The sequence below is a fragment of the Mus caroli genome, unplaced genomic scaffold (genome assembly GCF_978045245.1).
Source record: "Mus caroli unplaced genomic scaffold, Mus_caroli_1 scaffold_5, whole genome shotgun sequence".
In the NCBI taxonomy this organism is placed as follows: Eukaryota; Metazoa; Chordata; class Mammalia; order Rodentia; family Muridae; genus Mus; species Mus caroli.
In genome coordinates this window covers 55,805,263-55,823,242 of record NW_028227260.1, presented here as the reverse complement: position 1 = coordinate 55,823,242, position 17,980 = coordinate 55,805,263, and the positions used below count along the sequence as shown (strand labels likewise).

General features: G+C 34.1%; 1 protein-coding gene across 1 annotated transcript in view; it reads right to left on the bottom strand.

Moving 5' to 3' along the window:
- Positions 1-17,980, bottom strand: part of Chm (CHM Rab escort protein) — a 136,270-nt gene that overhangs the window by 63,357 nt on the left and 54,933 nt on the right. Inside the window, exons 5-8 of the mRNA XM_021153427.3 lie at positions 15,725-16,094; positions 13,111-13,227; positions 12,487-12,607; positions 10,687-10,912 (exon numbers count right to left, since the gene is read on the bottom strand). Of these exons, the coding sequence (XP_021009086.1) occupies positions 10,687-10,912; positions 12,487-12,607; positions 13,111-13,227; positions 15,725-16,094 (834 nt within the window). The remainder of the gene's footprint in view (positions 1-10,686; positions 10,913-12,486; positions 12,608-13,110; positions 13,228-15,724; positions 16,095-17,980) is intronic.

Below are 17,980 nucleotides of genomic sequence, written 5' to 3'. Positions count from 1 at the left end.
TATCTTCCAGAATTCTAGAGTCTATACTAATTCTTGAAATATAGCTCCTTAACTTTCCAGAAAGTTTTAAATAATCTATTCCACATTGTTCTTGTGATTTAATGAGAATAATTCTCAATTGAGTGTATCTTAGTAGTTTTTTATCATTTGCACAGGGTGCAGACTGACAATCACAAAGATTTTTTAAGGTACTCAGAGATTTTGTAAATAAATACAGTTACATATATTATTCAGATAAAATTAGACATGCGATGTAGCAGTATCCCAAAATTTGTAAAATTTAAGCAAATGATGACAAACTAGATTTGAAGTTACAGGTCGGTCAGGGATTTGGCAAATTCCTTTGCTCTATCAAGGCTTTTGCTATTTTTTATTTTAAACAGAGAATTGCTTTTTAAATGATGGCTTTAAGTTTGTGGTATAGTTGAAAGTCAAATACAAAAGAATAAGAAAATTATAATCATATATATTCTTTTAGATTTATAGACTGAGCAGATAGAAAAGAAAATATACCAAAATATTTAATGTGATAATGATAATAGGTTACAGAAGCCATGGATCATAGTTTATGATTATAATCGTAGCACTTAAGAAGCTCTGGCAGAAGTACCCGTAAGAGTTTGAGGTCAGCTTTGGCTACATAGTAAGTTTAAAACAAGTCTGGGCTACACAGCAAAAAGAAACAAAAAAAGTAATGAAATTTGATTATTTCCTTTCTTATTTATTTTTTGTGGTGCTGGTAATGGAACCCAAAATTGTGTATAAAAACTACCATGTAGCTACAACCAGAGGGTTCTAATTCTTTTAATAATAAATAATGGGTTTGTTCTTGTTTATGAAAAAATTTCCCACAATATTATATTTCTTACATAGTAAAGACCATGTTAGGATTTATTTGTTGGTGTCAACATAGGGGAATTACTAAATTATGGTGTATATATTCATATACTAGGTTACTTCACCATTTAAAATTTAAAGTATATGTATATATACACCCATTTACACATCGGTATCCATACAAGCATAGAGTAGGTGAGAGATACACAATCACCTTAGTCTATAGAAGATATGGAATTCAAGACTGGGATAGTACTTCTTCATGAAGTCACAGGTTTTTGTTCCTTTTACACCCTCAGATTTTTATTTTCTCCCTAAATATGAAGATCTTGTGTTGCCCAATAATTCACTTTTTAATATATATTTAGAATCTCCTATGCTAAATGTCCTACTTAAATTGTTCTATTGATTTAAATGCTAAGAAGGTATGTTAGACTGCTCTACTCCTTAAAGAAACTTTATATTGTTCCAAATTACATCATTGAAACAGTACAAAATGATTTTTAATACTGGATGGAAACTTTTAGTCTCACTCTTTCAACATGTAACTAGTGCAGGGGCTCATTAGAGTGCTCATTTTGTTATATTATTGTGCTACTCAGAAAATTTAATATACCCTAAATTGGATGCATTTGCCTAAATGGAACATTCAAAAATATCTCAAGGCTTTTTTAAAAAAATCGATTTTGTCTGCTACAAATCAATAGAGAAAAGTAGTAGTGGTGTTTAATGGGTAGAGATCAATGATACTGTTAAAACTTCTGCAACACAGAGGACAGTTGCTCCCCAAACCGAAAGGATCATACTGACATCAATATCTCTAATTGGGAACCTGAAAAACTGTTCTATAAAACACTTTGTGTATTTTACATTTATATATCACAGTTAATTAAAACAGGTTCAGACAAGTGATGAGTCTTACTTCCAAATCTACCTCACATTTGTTCTGGGGTCATTCAATAAAAGCAGTAGCAAAGGTCATTAATAATCATCGTAACAATAACAACAAGTTTTCACAACACATAAATATATAGTACTGTAAGAATTTCCCAGATATTAGCCATTGTAATACAACCCATGAGGGAGACACCACTATTATTCTAACTAGATAGCTGATCAAATATTCATAGCAAGTAAACAGCAGGGCCGTCATTTGATCTCAGGAGTCCCTGTCACCCAATTCACTATAATTACTTTTGTCCACATGACCAGGGCATTAAGTAGCCATTTGTATCCAACTGGAGAAGCACATTCCGATTACTCTTCCAGTAGTAACACATTCCAAGTTTTCTGTGTCCTGACCCACATCATATATCTTAATAAATCTTGGAAGTACTCTCATAATTCACTCCTTGCAACCTTTTGCTTTTATGATCTCTTAACAAATATTAAATTATGAAAATACGTATCAGTGGCTCAATTCTTTTAAATCATAGCTGCCTTTGAAAATCTAATGAAACTATGGACTCCTTTTATAAGAAAACACATGTATGATATGTCATATATACAAATTCCAAGGATTAATGTACTGTAGATTAAGAAGCTTCGATATATCTCCTTTTTCAGATAAAGTTATTCTAACTATTGTCCAGTCAATGAGCCACAAGAAATGCATTAGGAAATCTGTATTCGAGCCCCATATCCTTTCACTTGAATTCTCCTCATTTGTAAAATCAAACAACCAATCAAAACAATTTCTAGGAACATTTCCCCCAGGTATATTTTTCCCAGAATTACAGTTTGATATTTTTTCTTTTTTGTATAAAAAGAGATTAAGGGAATTTTGGTTAAAGGGAAAAATCTAAGGCTTATTTGTCACTGGCAATACAAATGAGGCAGACATCAAAAACCCTTATTTCATTCTTTCTGATTTCTTATGCAACTGACGTATATGTTCAGTTTCTCAAAAATTTAATCTCTGGTCATTTAAGACTTTTCCCTGATTTTCAGATAGAGTCATCCAAATTAACAAGTGGCACCTATGATTCTAAAAATTACCTAGAGGAAAAAAGAAGTCCTGGCTATTAGAGAATGACACAAGTAGATTACTTTGGTCGAAAGTGTGTTTTCAATTATGATTTTTCCAAAAGAAACTATAAAACATTAAGCAAAATGTATTGATGTACTGATCTAACATTGAACTCCAGACTGAAGAAGGCTTTAAAAGATAAAAACGATACAGCGACAGCAAATATCTCACAGTCTGTATTAAACCTTCAAACCAATGGTTACCATCAAATCACAACAGCATTTGTGTGCCCCATTTGGGGTTCATTTCTGACATTACTAATTGAATGCATTCAATAGAAAAGTCCCTTTCCTTTCTGTTACTGTTGCTCCAATAATCTCAAATAAAGTTGTTAAATATGTACATATCCATTCACATATTTTGTACATTTGGGTCTCACTCATGCTCTGTTTTAAAAATCATTAATTCAGAGATCAGCTTCAGGTCTGTAATTTTCCTGTAATAACAGGCAACTTTCCATACATATCATGTTGAAATTACTTGATATTTTACATATAGCATGCAGGGAAATGCTGAGTCTGAACACTCAGCAAAAATATTTGCTATTGATAATTTATTTGGGTGTGTATGGTTATACACACACATATACATGTATATGTTTATGCATATGTGCTAAAACTGAAACATTCCTATTCATCTTTAAATCGTTTTTCACATCGGAAGGACTGAATTACTGGATAAACTAACAGCTAATTACCCTCTTCTTATTTCCATTCTCCCCTCAAACAAAACTCCCTGGGAAGTCCCAGCCTAATTATGAAAACTGTGAAATCTGCTTGCTCATGCTGGTGAGAGGGCTCAACAGGTAAATCACTTGCTGCCAAGCATGATACAGAAATTTGATTCCTAAGACCTCATGGTGAAAGGAAAGAACAGATCCCTGCACATTGTTCTTTGACATGGACCTGCATGCAGTGGCACTTGCATGATACATGCACATACACATACAATGAATTAATGAATGAATAAATTAATTTTTTTAATTAAAATTTGTTTATACTGTGCTGCTCCATTTCTCAGATTGTAGACAACATGACAGAGTTTATAAAATTCATTCTGGACTAGAAAGTAGTTCCAAAACTTATTATATCACCAACTATACAGATGGCAGTAATAAATTCCTAAAGTTAGAAGCAGAAAAAGAACTTACATTTAGAAAATAAACTGTTTAAAAATCTATATACTACACAAACATTCTGTCCATTCTGGCAGAAAAAAAATATTAAGCAACTAATTATAGTAAAAAAAAAAAATTGTAAGGCTTGCAAGACTTGAAAATACATAGGTTTCGAAGACTTTCTTTCCAATATGGTCCCAATTATATGCTCTGACATATTAATGTCTACTAGGTAGCGCAATAAATAAGCTTCATTTTCATTGCTAAAAAAATATACCTATTTAAAATGATAAAAGCCTCAAATGGCATTTATTCATGGAAGTTATCTCTAGTAGTTAAAATGTTATACTGCTTACACAGAATTCATTTAGGATGCAAGGATATGACTTACAAATGTCTTTGAATCCTTCACATAAATATGCATGCACACCATTTATAACAGTAGCCTTGATGAGAACACGTTGTAACTGGCTGTGAGAAATGCTTAAGAGGCTTATATTAAAACAGAATACAGAATGGAGGTTAGAAATCACAGAACAGGTGACACCTTATTCTGATAACCTGGTGATAAAAAGCGTAGGCGATGATGTATAGATAGTGGTAGTGTTAGTAGTTTAGGATATAAACAGATCAATACTTACATGAAATTATAGTTCATTATACAGTAAATCCATTAAAAACTTAGAAAATAGTATCCCCAAGCCAAGTTAATACATTTTTACCATAATTCACACAGTCCCATTATAAAATACAATTAAGAACTCAGTTGTGATAATTACTAAAGGACTACTTAGAAGTTTGATATAATACTTCAAGCAAAAGAGTTGTTTGTTATTTCCAGTATGCATACATTTCATTGTACCAGTCCTGGAGAGACTAGTTCAAGTTGGAGATCAAGTATACTTTACATAAAAAATATCAAAGTTGAACCACAGGCACGATACTGATAACTTAGTAGAAGATTAAATAAATAAAGGTCTGATGCATTTTGGCCTTAAAAAGATCAACCACCAATGTAGAGAAAATGCTCCTGTTCGTCTAGGACATTATACATAGATCTCTTTCTGAAATACTTTCATATTTTGGAATATTTGCAATACATAAAAAGTAACAAGGTATCTTGATGAGATCAAAAATTTGAACATTAAATTCATTTGTGTTTAACAATCACCTAATAAAACATCTGAAGATAACATTATAGAATATGTTTGCTGCATGAGTTTTTGACTATGACCTACAAGAAGTCACATACAAAATTTCCTACTTGTGGTATTGTGACAGTCCTCACAAATTTCAGACTTGGGCATATAAATAAGGGTTTCAAATTTTTAGGAAACGACTATTTCGTTTTGTATGATAATTTTTAGAATCTCACTATGTAGCCCAGGCTGGCCTCAAACTTATGGTGATCCAAGATTGGAACTGTGTGACCTGACACTAGGTTGCTGCTTTCTATTTCTATAAAGTATCAATAAGGAAGTCAGTGAGCTGCAGATGACTTCACAGGGAACTTTTCATTCTATCCCTGGTCTTCACCTAGTTTGGGAAGAGCAAGTGTGGCAATATAAGAAAAGACAATATAGTTTCTGGAAAAAAAAAAAAAAAAAGAAAGAAACAGCAACTAAAGGTGAAAACTCCCTATTTTTTAACCTTTATTTTTTTTTTAATTTTTGAGATTATATTTAATATGTTTCTCCTTTCCTTTTCCTCCCTCCAAGCCCTCCCATGCACCTCTTCTCATTCTCCTTCAAATTCATGGCCTTAATTTTTTTTTTTTTTACTAACTGTTACAGAATGCATATAAGTGTTTGTATATACATATATATTCCTAAATATAATCTGGGTGGCACACGCCAGTAGGATATGCTGAAGAGGCAGACTTAGGAGGATCACAAATCCCTATGTAATTTCAATTGATGTGACGAACTATGGTCTTAAGGATCCAACACTCTGTCATTCATCTGTATCTTTTTTCCCTATTCAGAAGGAAGAAAGAGACCTATAATATTCAGAAATTAGTCACTTCCATTCTTATAATGAAGGATTTAGGAAATGTAAGTGTGAGAATACATGCTTCCATTGATACTGAAGGAAAGAACCCCTCAAACACATACAAGACTAGGGTTGAAATCAAAGCCTCAAGCAATAAGCACTTGGACAAAAAAAAATAACGTGTTCAAATGCTTTGTGCCAGTATTATGATGGAGCTATATACTGGGGTCTATACCTAAGTGAAGGTACTGGAAAGGAAATACTAACACCTCAAGTGTGTAGTACATTGACAAAACCAAGTAATTCCAGCAATATAAAGTATCTAAAATTCTGAGTGCTCAGTTCAAAGGAAGCACTCCAAAAGAAAATAAGACACTAAAATGAATCCACAGAACTAACACACGGAACTAATCAACCATGTGAAAGTTAAATATTAGAGTAAACAGAATGAGAAAGCAAAAATGCCTTCTTTTAGCCTCTGGGAGGATTCTGTGCATGGGCGCTCGAGCGCACACACACACACAAACACACACAAACATAAACATATACATACATGCACACTCATAACATAAAAAAGCAATAAATCTCTTTTTGTTTCTTTGTTTTGTTGTTTTTGTTTTTGTTTTTTTGAGACAGGGTTTCTCTGTATAGCCCTGGCTATCCTGGAACTCACTTTGTAGACCAAGTTGGCCTCAAACTCAGAAATCCACCTGCCTCTGTCTCCTGAGTGCTGGGATTAAAGGAGTGCGCCACCATCCCCAGCTTGCAATAAATCTTTTATAAGATTTATAGTAAAAATGTAGAACATCAAAAACACTGTTAAAAACACCTCAAAGAAAAGATATACAACTTACACAGAAATCATTAATTACGTTGATTTCAAAATATTAAGAGCAAAAATGACCTATAAACAACAGAATACACATACATTAAAAATACTGCAAGGAACTGATAACCTAGGATCATTTCTATAATTGAATTCCATTCGGACCAAAACATAAAAGAAAGTCAATGGCTATCGTTCTTATCAGATACAGAGAGCCTAGGAGGGAAAGGTATAAAGGAGGAGAGGAGCAGACTGCACCTAACCAGACTCATGCCAGCTCAGCAAAAGCACTCAACACAGGCAAGAGCATGCTAACAGAGCCCCAAGCAAACTCCACAACACTGCAAAGTAAAAGGCACAGAGAGAGGAGGCAGCCAACTACATTACAAAACTTGGCGTAACTACTCAACTAGCCCAAAAGTAGAATTTGAAGAAAAAAATAAAGAAAGAAAGCAGAAGATCCACCTGCCTCTGCCTCCTGAGAGCTGGGATTAAAGGAGTGTGCCACCATCCCCAGCTTGCAATAAATCTTTTATAAGATTTAGAGTAAAAATAGTAAAAGTAACAGATAATTAAAATATCAACCTTATTAGAAATACTGGCAAGTTTCTGTATCAGAATAAAGTAATCTTTTATAAAATTACAGGGAGAAATTGCCAAAACCAATAGTATCATGAAGATTTTCAAAACATACCTCCTAGTATTAGTAGATCAACAGGAATAAAATTCAATCACGTTTGAAAATTCTAACTTCAGGTTAATTTATTGGACTATGAAAACAATTCTTAAAGGACTGTGTACCTTTTGCCCGCATAAATATTTTTGAGCAGATACAGAGAAATAAAAACATGATATACTAGGTCCCAAAAGCTTAAAGCATCAAAACTTCCAAAATACTTTTATCCTCATAATGCAATTTAATGTAATACTGAAAGAATTGTTCCAATTAGTCTTGAATGCCTCATAATAACTGATAATTCAATAAAGAAACCTTAGTAAAAATTGAAACTTAGAATTTCTAATAAAATATATAACAACTAGTAAGATACAAAATAACTCATAGATACAAAATAACTCAAATATTTTCATAATTTGACTGTTTTTAGTAAATAAAAAGGTAAACAGAGCATGGTGGGACATGCCTATATAATCTGAGTACTTTAGAGGCTGAAGCAAGAGAATGGTGAGTTTGAGGCCAGCCTGAGCTTCCTTCATGGAAAGGACAGCATTTTGTTCTTACTGGAGTAGATACTTATTCTGGTTATGGATTTGCCTTTCCTGCACGTAATGCCTCTGCTAAAACCACCATTCATGGACTGACAGAATGCCTTATCTATCGTCATGGTATTCCACACAGTATTGCTTCTGACCAAGGAACTCATTTCACAGCCAGAGAAGTACGACAGTGGGCCCACGATCATGGAATTCACTGGTCTTACCACATTCCCCATCATCCTGAAGCAGCTGGCCTGATAGAAAGATGGAATGGCCTTTTGAAGACGCAGTTACAACGCCAATTAGGTGGTAACAGCTTGGAAGGCTGGGGTAGAGTTCTTCAGAAGGCAGTATATGCTTTGAATCAGCGCTCGATATATGGTACAGTTTCACCCATAGCCAGGATTCATGGGTCCAGGAATCAAGGGGTGGAAAAGGGAATAGTTCCACTTACTATCACTCCTAGTGACCCTCTAGGAAAATTTTTGCTTCCTGTCCCCATAACTCTAGGTTCTGCTGGCCTAGAAGTTTTGGCTCCAGAGAGGGGAGTGCTCCTACCAGGAGCTACAATAAACATTCCATTGAATTGGAAGCTCAGACTTCCCCCTGGTCATTTTGGGCTTCTAATGCCCTTAAACCAACAGGCTAAAAAAGGAATAACCGTGTTAGGAGGAGTGATAGATCCAGATTACCATGGGGAAATTGGATTACCTCTTCACAATGGAGGTAAGCAAGATTATGTCTGGAGTGTAGGAGATCCCTTAGGGCGTCTCCTAGTACTACCATGTCCTGTGATTAAAGTCAATGGGAAACTACAACAGCCTAATCCAAGCAGGATGACAAAGGACGCAGACCCATCAGGAATGAAGGTATGGGTCAATCCTCCAGGAAAAGAGCCAAGACCTGCTGAGGTGCTGGCCGAAGGTGAAGGAAATACAGAATGGGTAGTAGAGGAAGGTAGTTATAAATACCAATTAAGGCCACGTAACCAGTTGCAGAAACGAGGATTATAAAGTAATATGAATGCCCCACTGTAAATTTACAAATGCGTTTGCAATTGTACGAGGGATAGTTATATCATGTTAGGCTTATTCACAACCTTGTTATTGTTTCATGTAAACATGGGATATTATTTGTGTCAAGTTGACAAGGGGTGGATTGTAGTGGCTATTCTTGGTTGTCAACTTGACTATATTTGGAATGAACTACAATCCAGAATTGGAAGGCTCACCAGTGACCCTTATCTGGAGGCTTGGAGATCCTTATCTGGATCTTGGTATGGAGATCTTGAGCCATAGTGGCTATGGATTCCAGAAGATTAAATCTCCGAGTTTAAGGAGATTTAATCTGGGCTACACCTTTCATCTGGGATTAAAGGTGTGGTGGAACACACCTTTAATCTGGGCTACACCTTCTGCTGGAGACAATATAAGGACATTGGAAGAAGGGAGTCTAGCTCTTGCTCCTTCGCCTGCTTGCCGTGTGAGACTGAGTAACTGCTAGATCCTTGAACTTCCATTCACAGCTGCGACTGAACCATTGTTGGGAATTGGGCTGCCGACTGTAAGTCATCAATAAATTCTTTTACTGTATAGAGACTATCCATAAGTTCTGTGACTCTAGAGAACCCTGACTAATACAATGGCCTAGTCGGCCATCAGTGGAAAGAGAGGCCCATTGGACTTGCAAACTTTATATGCCCCAATACAGGGGAATGCCAGGGCCAAAAGAATGGGAATGGGTGGGTAGGGAAGTGGGGGGGGGGCTATGGGGGACTTTTGGGATAGCATTGGAAATGTAATTGAGGAAAATATGTAATAAAAAAAAAAGAATTTAGTATAGTCATTTGAACATGTTCAGCATTTTCCATATTTTCACCAGCTTTTTCTCTTCTTTGCCTACATGTTCTCTATATGGATCAAAAAAAAAAAATTAGATTGTCTTCCAGATCTTTGCTTGATCTTTCTACTGACAGATTTGTTACAAAGGGACAAATACACATAAACCCCTTGAAATTACTCTGTAGTACTTAATTGTTTTGTATTGTTTCTGGCACATGACATAACTTGGAGTCTATACTTCAATATGAAAACATCTCTCCCACTTCCAAGCAAAGATCATTTCAAGATATTTTCTTTTCTTTGAAAATTTGCTGTCATACAGGATATGTTGAATAAATCTTTAATTTCGAGGAAAAAAAAAGATGTTAACAGAAAACATCAGCAGAAAAATGCAAAAGTAGCTTATGGTAAATTCACAATCAACTATTACATAACAATAAAAATTGTTATATAGTGTGTGTGTGTATGTAGTGTGTGTCATATGTCATATATGAAAACATATATACATATCATACATATACACACAATAACATATATTTTAGGTTCAAAATCAGGCCAAATTGAATATACCACTTAGATAGAGAAATAAACATTACATCACTTATAAAAAATAAAATGAACTATGTTTGCATATACTAACTCTTCACTGGATTGATTTTAAGATAGGAGCATCAATAACTCAGCCTAGCATCAACATGCTATGTAGCCAAGAGTGGTCTTCACACCCTCATGGTAGGATTACAGGGATACATTACCCAGCTCACTTCTGTCTTATTTTCATGTTATGTTTTCCATACAACTCTTTTAGAAGATATAAATCATAACTTACCTGCAAAAACACTGTGGAAGTTCTCCTTGGCCATACAAAGGAAACAGAAATGGAGTGTTGCCATACCGCCCAAGACACTGAAGAAACTTTTTAGTAGCTTTGAGACCATCTCCAGTACTGCTTGTTGTCTCTGATGTCATTGCAATTGAGTGCAGGACAAAATATTGTAGGTTGGGGGTTAATTTTTGAGTTTTTAAGTATTCAGAAAATGTAGTTTCCTCATATGCTATGAAAAGATGAAAATTTATCGATTAAAATCAAGTTTAATATCTATTTAAAACCACCCCACATTACTAGAGCCAGGCCTGTTAAAGATTTCAAACAGGACACAAGTTGTCCTCATTACTACAGCTGGAAATGAACTATTTATTTATTGGCCTTAAGAACAAAATATGAAAGAACTTCACTATCCTAAATGAATCAATAATACAGTTTTTAAAGCTTTAAACAATGAATCTTTATTTAGTAATTTATTGATGTGAAAATCCAGGGAGGTATTAAATAACTCAATGTGTTGCTGTGGATGCCAATAACCTCAATTCATTAGCATTTAAACTATACAGTAATGTCAACATTTATATCTAAAAATATTAAAGATAAAATGGAATGAACTGATAAAATGCATTAATAAAAATGTCACTTTTGTTACATTTTGCATCATACTTTCGGTAAAAATATACTTCTCCATCAAACCTAGGATAAAAACTTTTACTAAAAATAATGAAACTAATATGTCTGTGGCTGCTGGAATCCAACATACTGACAATCACACATCAAATAATAAGGAAGACCTATCAAACTAATTAATCCTTTCTGTTAGTAAGAGAGAACAAGTAAAACTAGTGGGAGGACCCAGTCCTGTGCCAGAAGACAGGGCTTTATGGAAATTATCTAAGGCAATTAAATGATAGAAACGAACTTCCTGAGAGGCTCTAAGACCAGGTACTGCAAAGAAAAACCTGGTATTCACTGCCTTAAAGCTATAATAGCAAGAATTAGAATCTCAGAATTCCATCAAAAGAAATCATGATGTAATTCTCAATGTAATTTTATATTTTATCATTTTATATATTATCAACAAAGTACTTTAAGTTTGCACAATATTTCCATCCCAATGTACTTAAAAAATAGCTGACAATAAAATAATGAAATAAATTTTGAACAAGCTAAAATAATTGGCCTTAAGAATACAGTAAGAGGACTAAACCTCAGCTTCTCTAGATCTGGAGGTTTCCCCTATACATGACACAGCACTTATGTCAATCAAATGAATAGCTCAATTTTCCAAGTAAAGCAGTCTAGAAAAATGACATCTAGCAACGTATTACTATAGTAGTAGTAATAGTAGTAGTAGTAACAAAACAACAACATATTAAAGGTGAAATAACAAAAAAGGCATGTCATATATCAAGAACCAAGTAATATACTATATCATGAGCCAAGTCTTCACTTCAATTCCTAGTGCCATACATATAATGATTAAATAATCAGTTAACAGTATTTAATTTTTAAAAAATTATAAAGGGGAGATGGTATGACATTCTTGCAATGTTGAAAATATTTGCATTATAGCTACTAGCTACATAGAGGTACTAAGTACTTGAAATATGTCTAGCATGACTGAGGAACAAACTTCTTCAGTATTTCATTTAAATGAATTCAAAAAGCCTGCTTCTATAGCTTACTAGATCTAGAAGTTAGAATGCATTTTAGAATAATCAGTTGTTTTCCAACCTGAGGAAGCATATTAAAATTACAATCTCTAATAATCAGAAAATACAAGTTAATGGAAAGCAATACCTTTGTACTCATCGGGGTGGTCTTCATATTCCACACAAAATGTAAGAAATTTCATAAGCATTCGCTTTTCTACCATAGTAAGTTGTTTGCTATTGAAGACATCTGCTCTGGAACAGGGGACCTGAAAGGCATTTGAAAGTGAAGGTTTCAAAGTACTTCCTATTGACACAAGTATTCCAGGATTCCACGTTTTAGTCCTTTCCCCATTACAAGGTTATCATTTCCATTCCATTCTCGCTGCTTCATGTCACCTTTCATCACTTCTAATAGCATCTCTCTTAACTACAGAGATAATTAACTTGAGAGCTCTGTTACTTAATTCTGCCAAGTTGTTCTTCATGCCTTTAAAAGGGCAATGGCATGTCACCCCTAATAGCAAAGAAATGACAATTCAAATATAGTACTGCTGACTGAAACTAGCATTTCCTCAACATTAAAATCAACCTGGGGAATAAATGTTCCAAAACAAAACAGAAGTTTTAATGGGGCTCATTTTGTATTTAGATTTATAAACCACCATGCAAAGTTGAAACTCAGCCTTACTAGGAAATAATAAGTGTTGCTTATCCTTCCTTCCAGCATGAGTAATAGTAACTTGTCTCAGAGAGTTGAGCAGCACAGTACCTGTTCCACAGTTCCTTCTCGAAATGCAAGAATCCTCGTAATGTTTTTAAACTCTGCATACCGACTAACATTTGATTTGATTAGAAGATCAATTAGTAATCCCCGAGAATAGAGAAGCTGTAGACAGAAAGTTATTTTAGAGGATAACACCAAAAGCAAATCAAACAAAAATGGTAACTGACATGCATGTACATGAAAATGCGCGTGTGCGCACACACACACACACACACACAACATGTTAGAATTTAAGTTAAATATACACTTAAAAATCTAGAAATATTATATATAATATAGTATAATATAAGACAATTCATTAAATGTTCACAATTCATTATGGAAATTCAAACCAAAAAAATCTTAATCTAATAGGTTTCTTTGGAACTCATTTTGGCAGTAAAACCAGATCCAAACTCCTACATAGTTCTGCTACTCTTGCCTAGACATATGAACATTTATGAATTTCATTAAAGAAATGTTAATGTATTTAATTATGAAGTCTCTTCTCAGCACTGGTAAGAATGTTACACTGCACACAGTACATTAACAATTCCTTTGTATTTCCTTCTAAATTATCCTCGATATCTGAAAGATAGGATACCCTAGGATCCCAATGTCTAAGGTTGATACAAGATTTTGAACTGGAAACAGACTGTTGCTTATGAGAAGAGATAAGTACAGTGGACCACCCCATGCCACCAATACAGACAAACAAACCAAACTCAAAGAAAATAACCACTCATGAATTTGTGATACATTTGCCATTACAGAAACAAATTCTCTCATAATCTAAGTTTATATGACCTTTTCAAGAAGTCTTCAATTCTATTATTGATATATCTGTGAAGGACTGATTTAATCTTTCAGCTTATCTCTAATAGCAGAGATGAAAATAAGAAAAACTTAAACACTATTATCTAGGATGTTTGAAATTTAACCATATGGATGAATATTATACAATGTACTATTTCCTGTGATCAGTATACTTATAATCTATAACTCAATATATTAAAATATAAAAGCTATATTTATAACAACTAGAGAAAAATTAAATAAAATGTTTGACTACACAAATAATCTCATCCCTAATTCTTTTCTCAATTATTAGTTTGAACACACAAGAAGATGAACTTTAAGTCAATAGAAATTATGTGCAATTTTATAACCTATCAGATTAGTTTACCATTGGGTCAACCAGAGTTAACTCATTTTTAGAAATTAATCTAAATACTCTGACTAAATAAGTATGCCATGTTATTTGATTACATCATCCCTAACAGAGTATACAACTGATACACCCTACTTCGTTTTTATATTTCCAAGTCTTAACTTTATAAAATAAAGTGGTATTTTATCTGTTTAAAATCATTTCTGATTTAATACTCTACCAACAGGTACAATTTTAAAAATACTAATATATTTCTACCCAAAATTATTTCTTATAAAGTCAAATAAACCTTAAAGCAAGTTAGTTTCAGTTATCACTAAAGAGTAAAACCAAACTTCAATTAAAATGATCTTAAGCGTAAGCTTTGAAAGCATGGAAATAATACAGGTACCATAAGAAATCATAAGCCTTTTTTTTTCCAGCGTCACCTACGTGATCTACCATAGCAATTTCATACTGATGAGAGTTTTGAAACAAATCTGTAATTACAGTAAAATACTAAGAAGCTGTTTTAAACATGGTTTGGTCTATGTGGCATACTGGCTCCATAGTTGAGGTATATAAGCTTACTTAAATAGGTTTAAATTAGAACAACAAAAAAAAGCCTTTATGTTGATTTTTTTCTAGTATTCTGAATAGTATAATCTTTTGTGTGGTAAAATATTTAAATTTCCATGCACTAAATTCAAAGCAAATAGGGGACCACACATACCAGATTTCATCAACAAAATGTAAGCCACATGAATTCTTCCCTTTCTTTTATCACATCTTTTAAGGCAATGTCTGATTGGATATTTTATTATTGTTTTAAACAAAAATAGACTTGTTTCTTAGGAACCCAGTTCAACTGTAAAGCTTCCTATGGTCCAGCATCAGATATTATAATGAGCTAATGTTAGAGTTAGTTATGGAAACTCCAACAAAGACAAAAGAATTCTTCCTGTACTCTACCACCAGTAAGAAGGTATACTCTAATGTCCGCAAACCTGCCCATTAAATTTTCAAAAATGCATTAGTTTATTTAGGTTAAATTTTGTAAGGGCTAAGGTATGTTTATATAAAATCTTTTGCAGAGAACATGAAGGTTGAACACAAATGTTGGATACAAACAGAATTTTTCTTCTAATGGATAGTGCCCATGCATTAGAACATTAGGATGCCTAATACCTGCCCTAATACAATAGCATTCTTCACACACACAAAAATATTTAGTTGAGTTTAAAAGCACATTAAGTGTACTAATACTAACACCTTTATTTAACTTATATTTAAAGAAAGTATGTGGTTACCCAATTATATAACTTTGTTTACTATCATTATATAAAGCAAAATACTCTACAATTCAGAAACTAAAGGGAAAAAAAAGTACACTTAGAGGTCCAGATGCTTTTTTCAATGAATTAAAAATTATTGTTGTTTTATGTTAAGATGCATAAAATTGGTACTTACTTTTGATACTAAATCAATGTTAAATCTTCTGCCGTCTTTAATAATCTGTGAGTAAGTAATTACATTTCTCTTTGGTGTCTCTGGGTTGTCTTGTACTTTAGGCAAATTTGCACTTGATTGTTCTGTTGAACTTTTTGCATCACTCTGAGTTTCTTTCTCTCCTCCTTCAGCATCGTTTACTTCTGGTGAACTCTCTGGCCCAGTGCACTGACTTTGTTCTGCAGGTACTTCACAGCTCCCCGTGCTTAATGAGTCCTCTGCAGTAGGAAGGCAAGCAGCCTCTGTAGCCTCTGTGGCATGTGGGGACATCACTGAAGCATGATTTTTCTGCAGTGCACCAGCTTCTTCAACATCTTTGTGCAAATCCTGACTAATAAGAGATTATGATAATAATATCATGCTTCCAATAGTTCTAGCCTGCTGCAATTTACTCTTTTAGAATTTTCACAGCAAAAGGAATTTTATTCCTATATCCTTTTTTGTCTTAAGTTCAAGGTACATATTGTCTTACGTGACCCATACACTGAACCACCATCTGTTAAAAGTTTCAATGCAACATGAAACATTAAGATATGAAATCCATAAAAAAATATTTTAACATTAAAGAGACCATAAACATGAACTTTTTAAAGCATTTACAGCAGACAGAGGAATCTTATTTTAAAAGCAAACCAACACAGTGTAATCTTCAAAATGAACAAGTAGAGCTATAAACCACAACACCACTTCTAATTAACTCTCTAGTCCTATAATACCCAGGGATAATAGAACCTATCATCAATCTGGTCTAAAACTAAACTAACATGTTGCATGCAAAGAGCCCAGCATTGTATCTGGAGGAGAGCAAATGCTCAATAGTGGTAATTATCAAAGAGGAGTAATATGAAGCTCTTTGCACTTAATAGTGTGACAGACTATGTTGAGTCCAGTGGAGAAAATCTTGCAGAAAAACAAAAAAACAAAAAAACAAAAAAACAACAGTTTTCCTATTATTCTATGGTACCTACCAGGATCTTTTCACACTGTTTCTTATTTATTCTTGATATTTGTTACTCCATTGAAAGTTTCATTTCCAAAGTTATTACTATAGTAAGCAGTTTTAGTCTAATGTTATCTTGATGCAATAGACTCACATTTGGCTGGCCTATATTGTACATTTCTCTTCCAGAAAATTAACTCTTCTCACTGAGCTGCCTTTTTGTTCAACACCTGGTCCCAATGCCTTGTATTTGATCTGTCTGTTAAGTGAGCATATGCTAACTGGGTGTCAAAAGCTAACATTAGCCCTTCCACTATCAAACCTAAACACTACCTCCCCTGAAATATGTGGAAGAAAGACAGCATTTTCAACAAATGGTGCTGGCACAACTGGTTGTTAACATGTAGAAGAATGCGAATCAATCCATTCCTATCTCCTTGTACTAAGGTCAAGTCTAAGTGGATCAAGGAACTTCACATAAAACCAGAGACACTGAAACTTATAGAGGAGAAAGTGGGGAAAAGCCTTGAAGATATGGGCACAGGGGAAAAATTCTTGAATAGAACAGCAATGGCTTGTGCTGTAAGATCGAGAATTGACAAGTGGGACCTCATGAAACTGCAAAGCTTCTGCAAGGCTAAAGACACCATCAATAAGACAAAAAAACCACCAACAGATTGGGAAAGGATCTTCACCTATCCTAAATCAGATAAGGGACTAATATCCAATATATATAAAGAACTCAAGAAGGTGGACTCCAGAAAGTCAAATAACCCCATTAAAAAATGGGGCTCAGAACTGAACAAAGAATTCTCACCTGAGGAATACCGAATGGCAGAGAAGCACCTGAAAAAATGTTCAACATCCTTAATCATCAGGGAAATGCAAATCAAAACAACCCTGAGATTCCACCTCACACCAGTCAGAATGGCTAAGATCAAAAATTCAGGTGACAGCAGATGCTGTCGAGGATGTGGAGAAAGAGGAACACTCCTCCATTGTTGGTAGGATTGCAAGCTTGTACAACCACTCTGGAAATCAGTCTGGCGGTTCCTCAGAAAATTGGACATAGTACTACCGGAGGATCCAGCAATACCTCTCCTGGGCATATATCCAGAAGATGTCCCAACCGGTAAGAAGGACACATGCTCCACTATGTTCATAGCAGCCCTATTTATAATAGTCTTCCTTCCAAAACAAATATCTATCTTCTTTACTAATACTTTCATCTCATTTAAAATGCTTTCTCACATGGCATCTCTACCATCCAATCAATC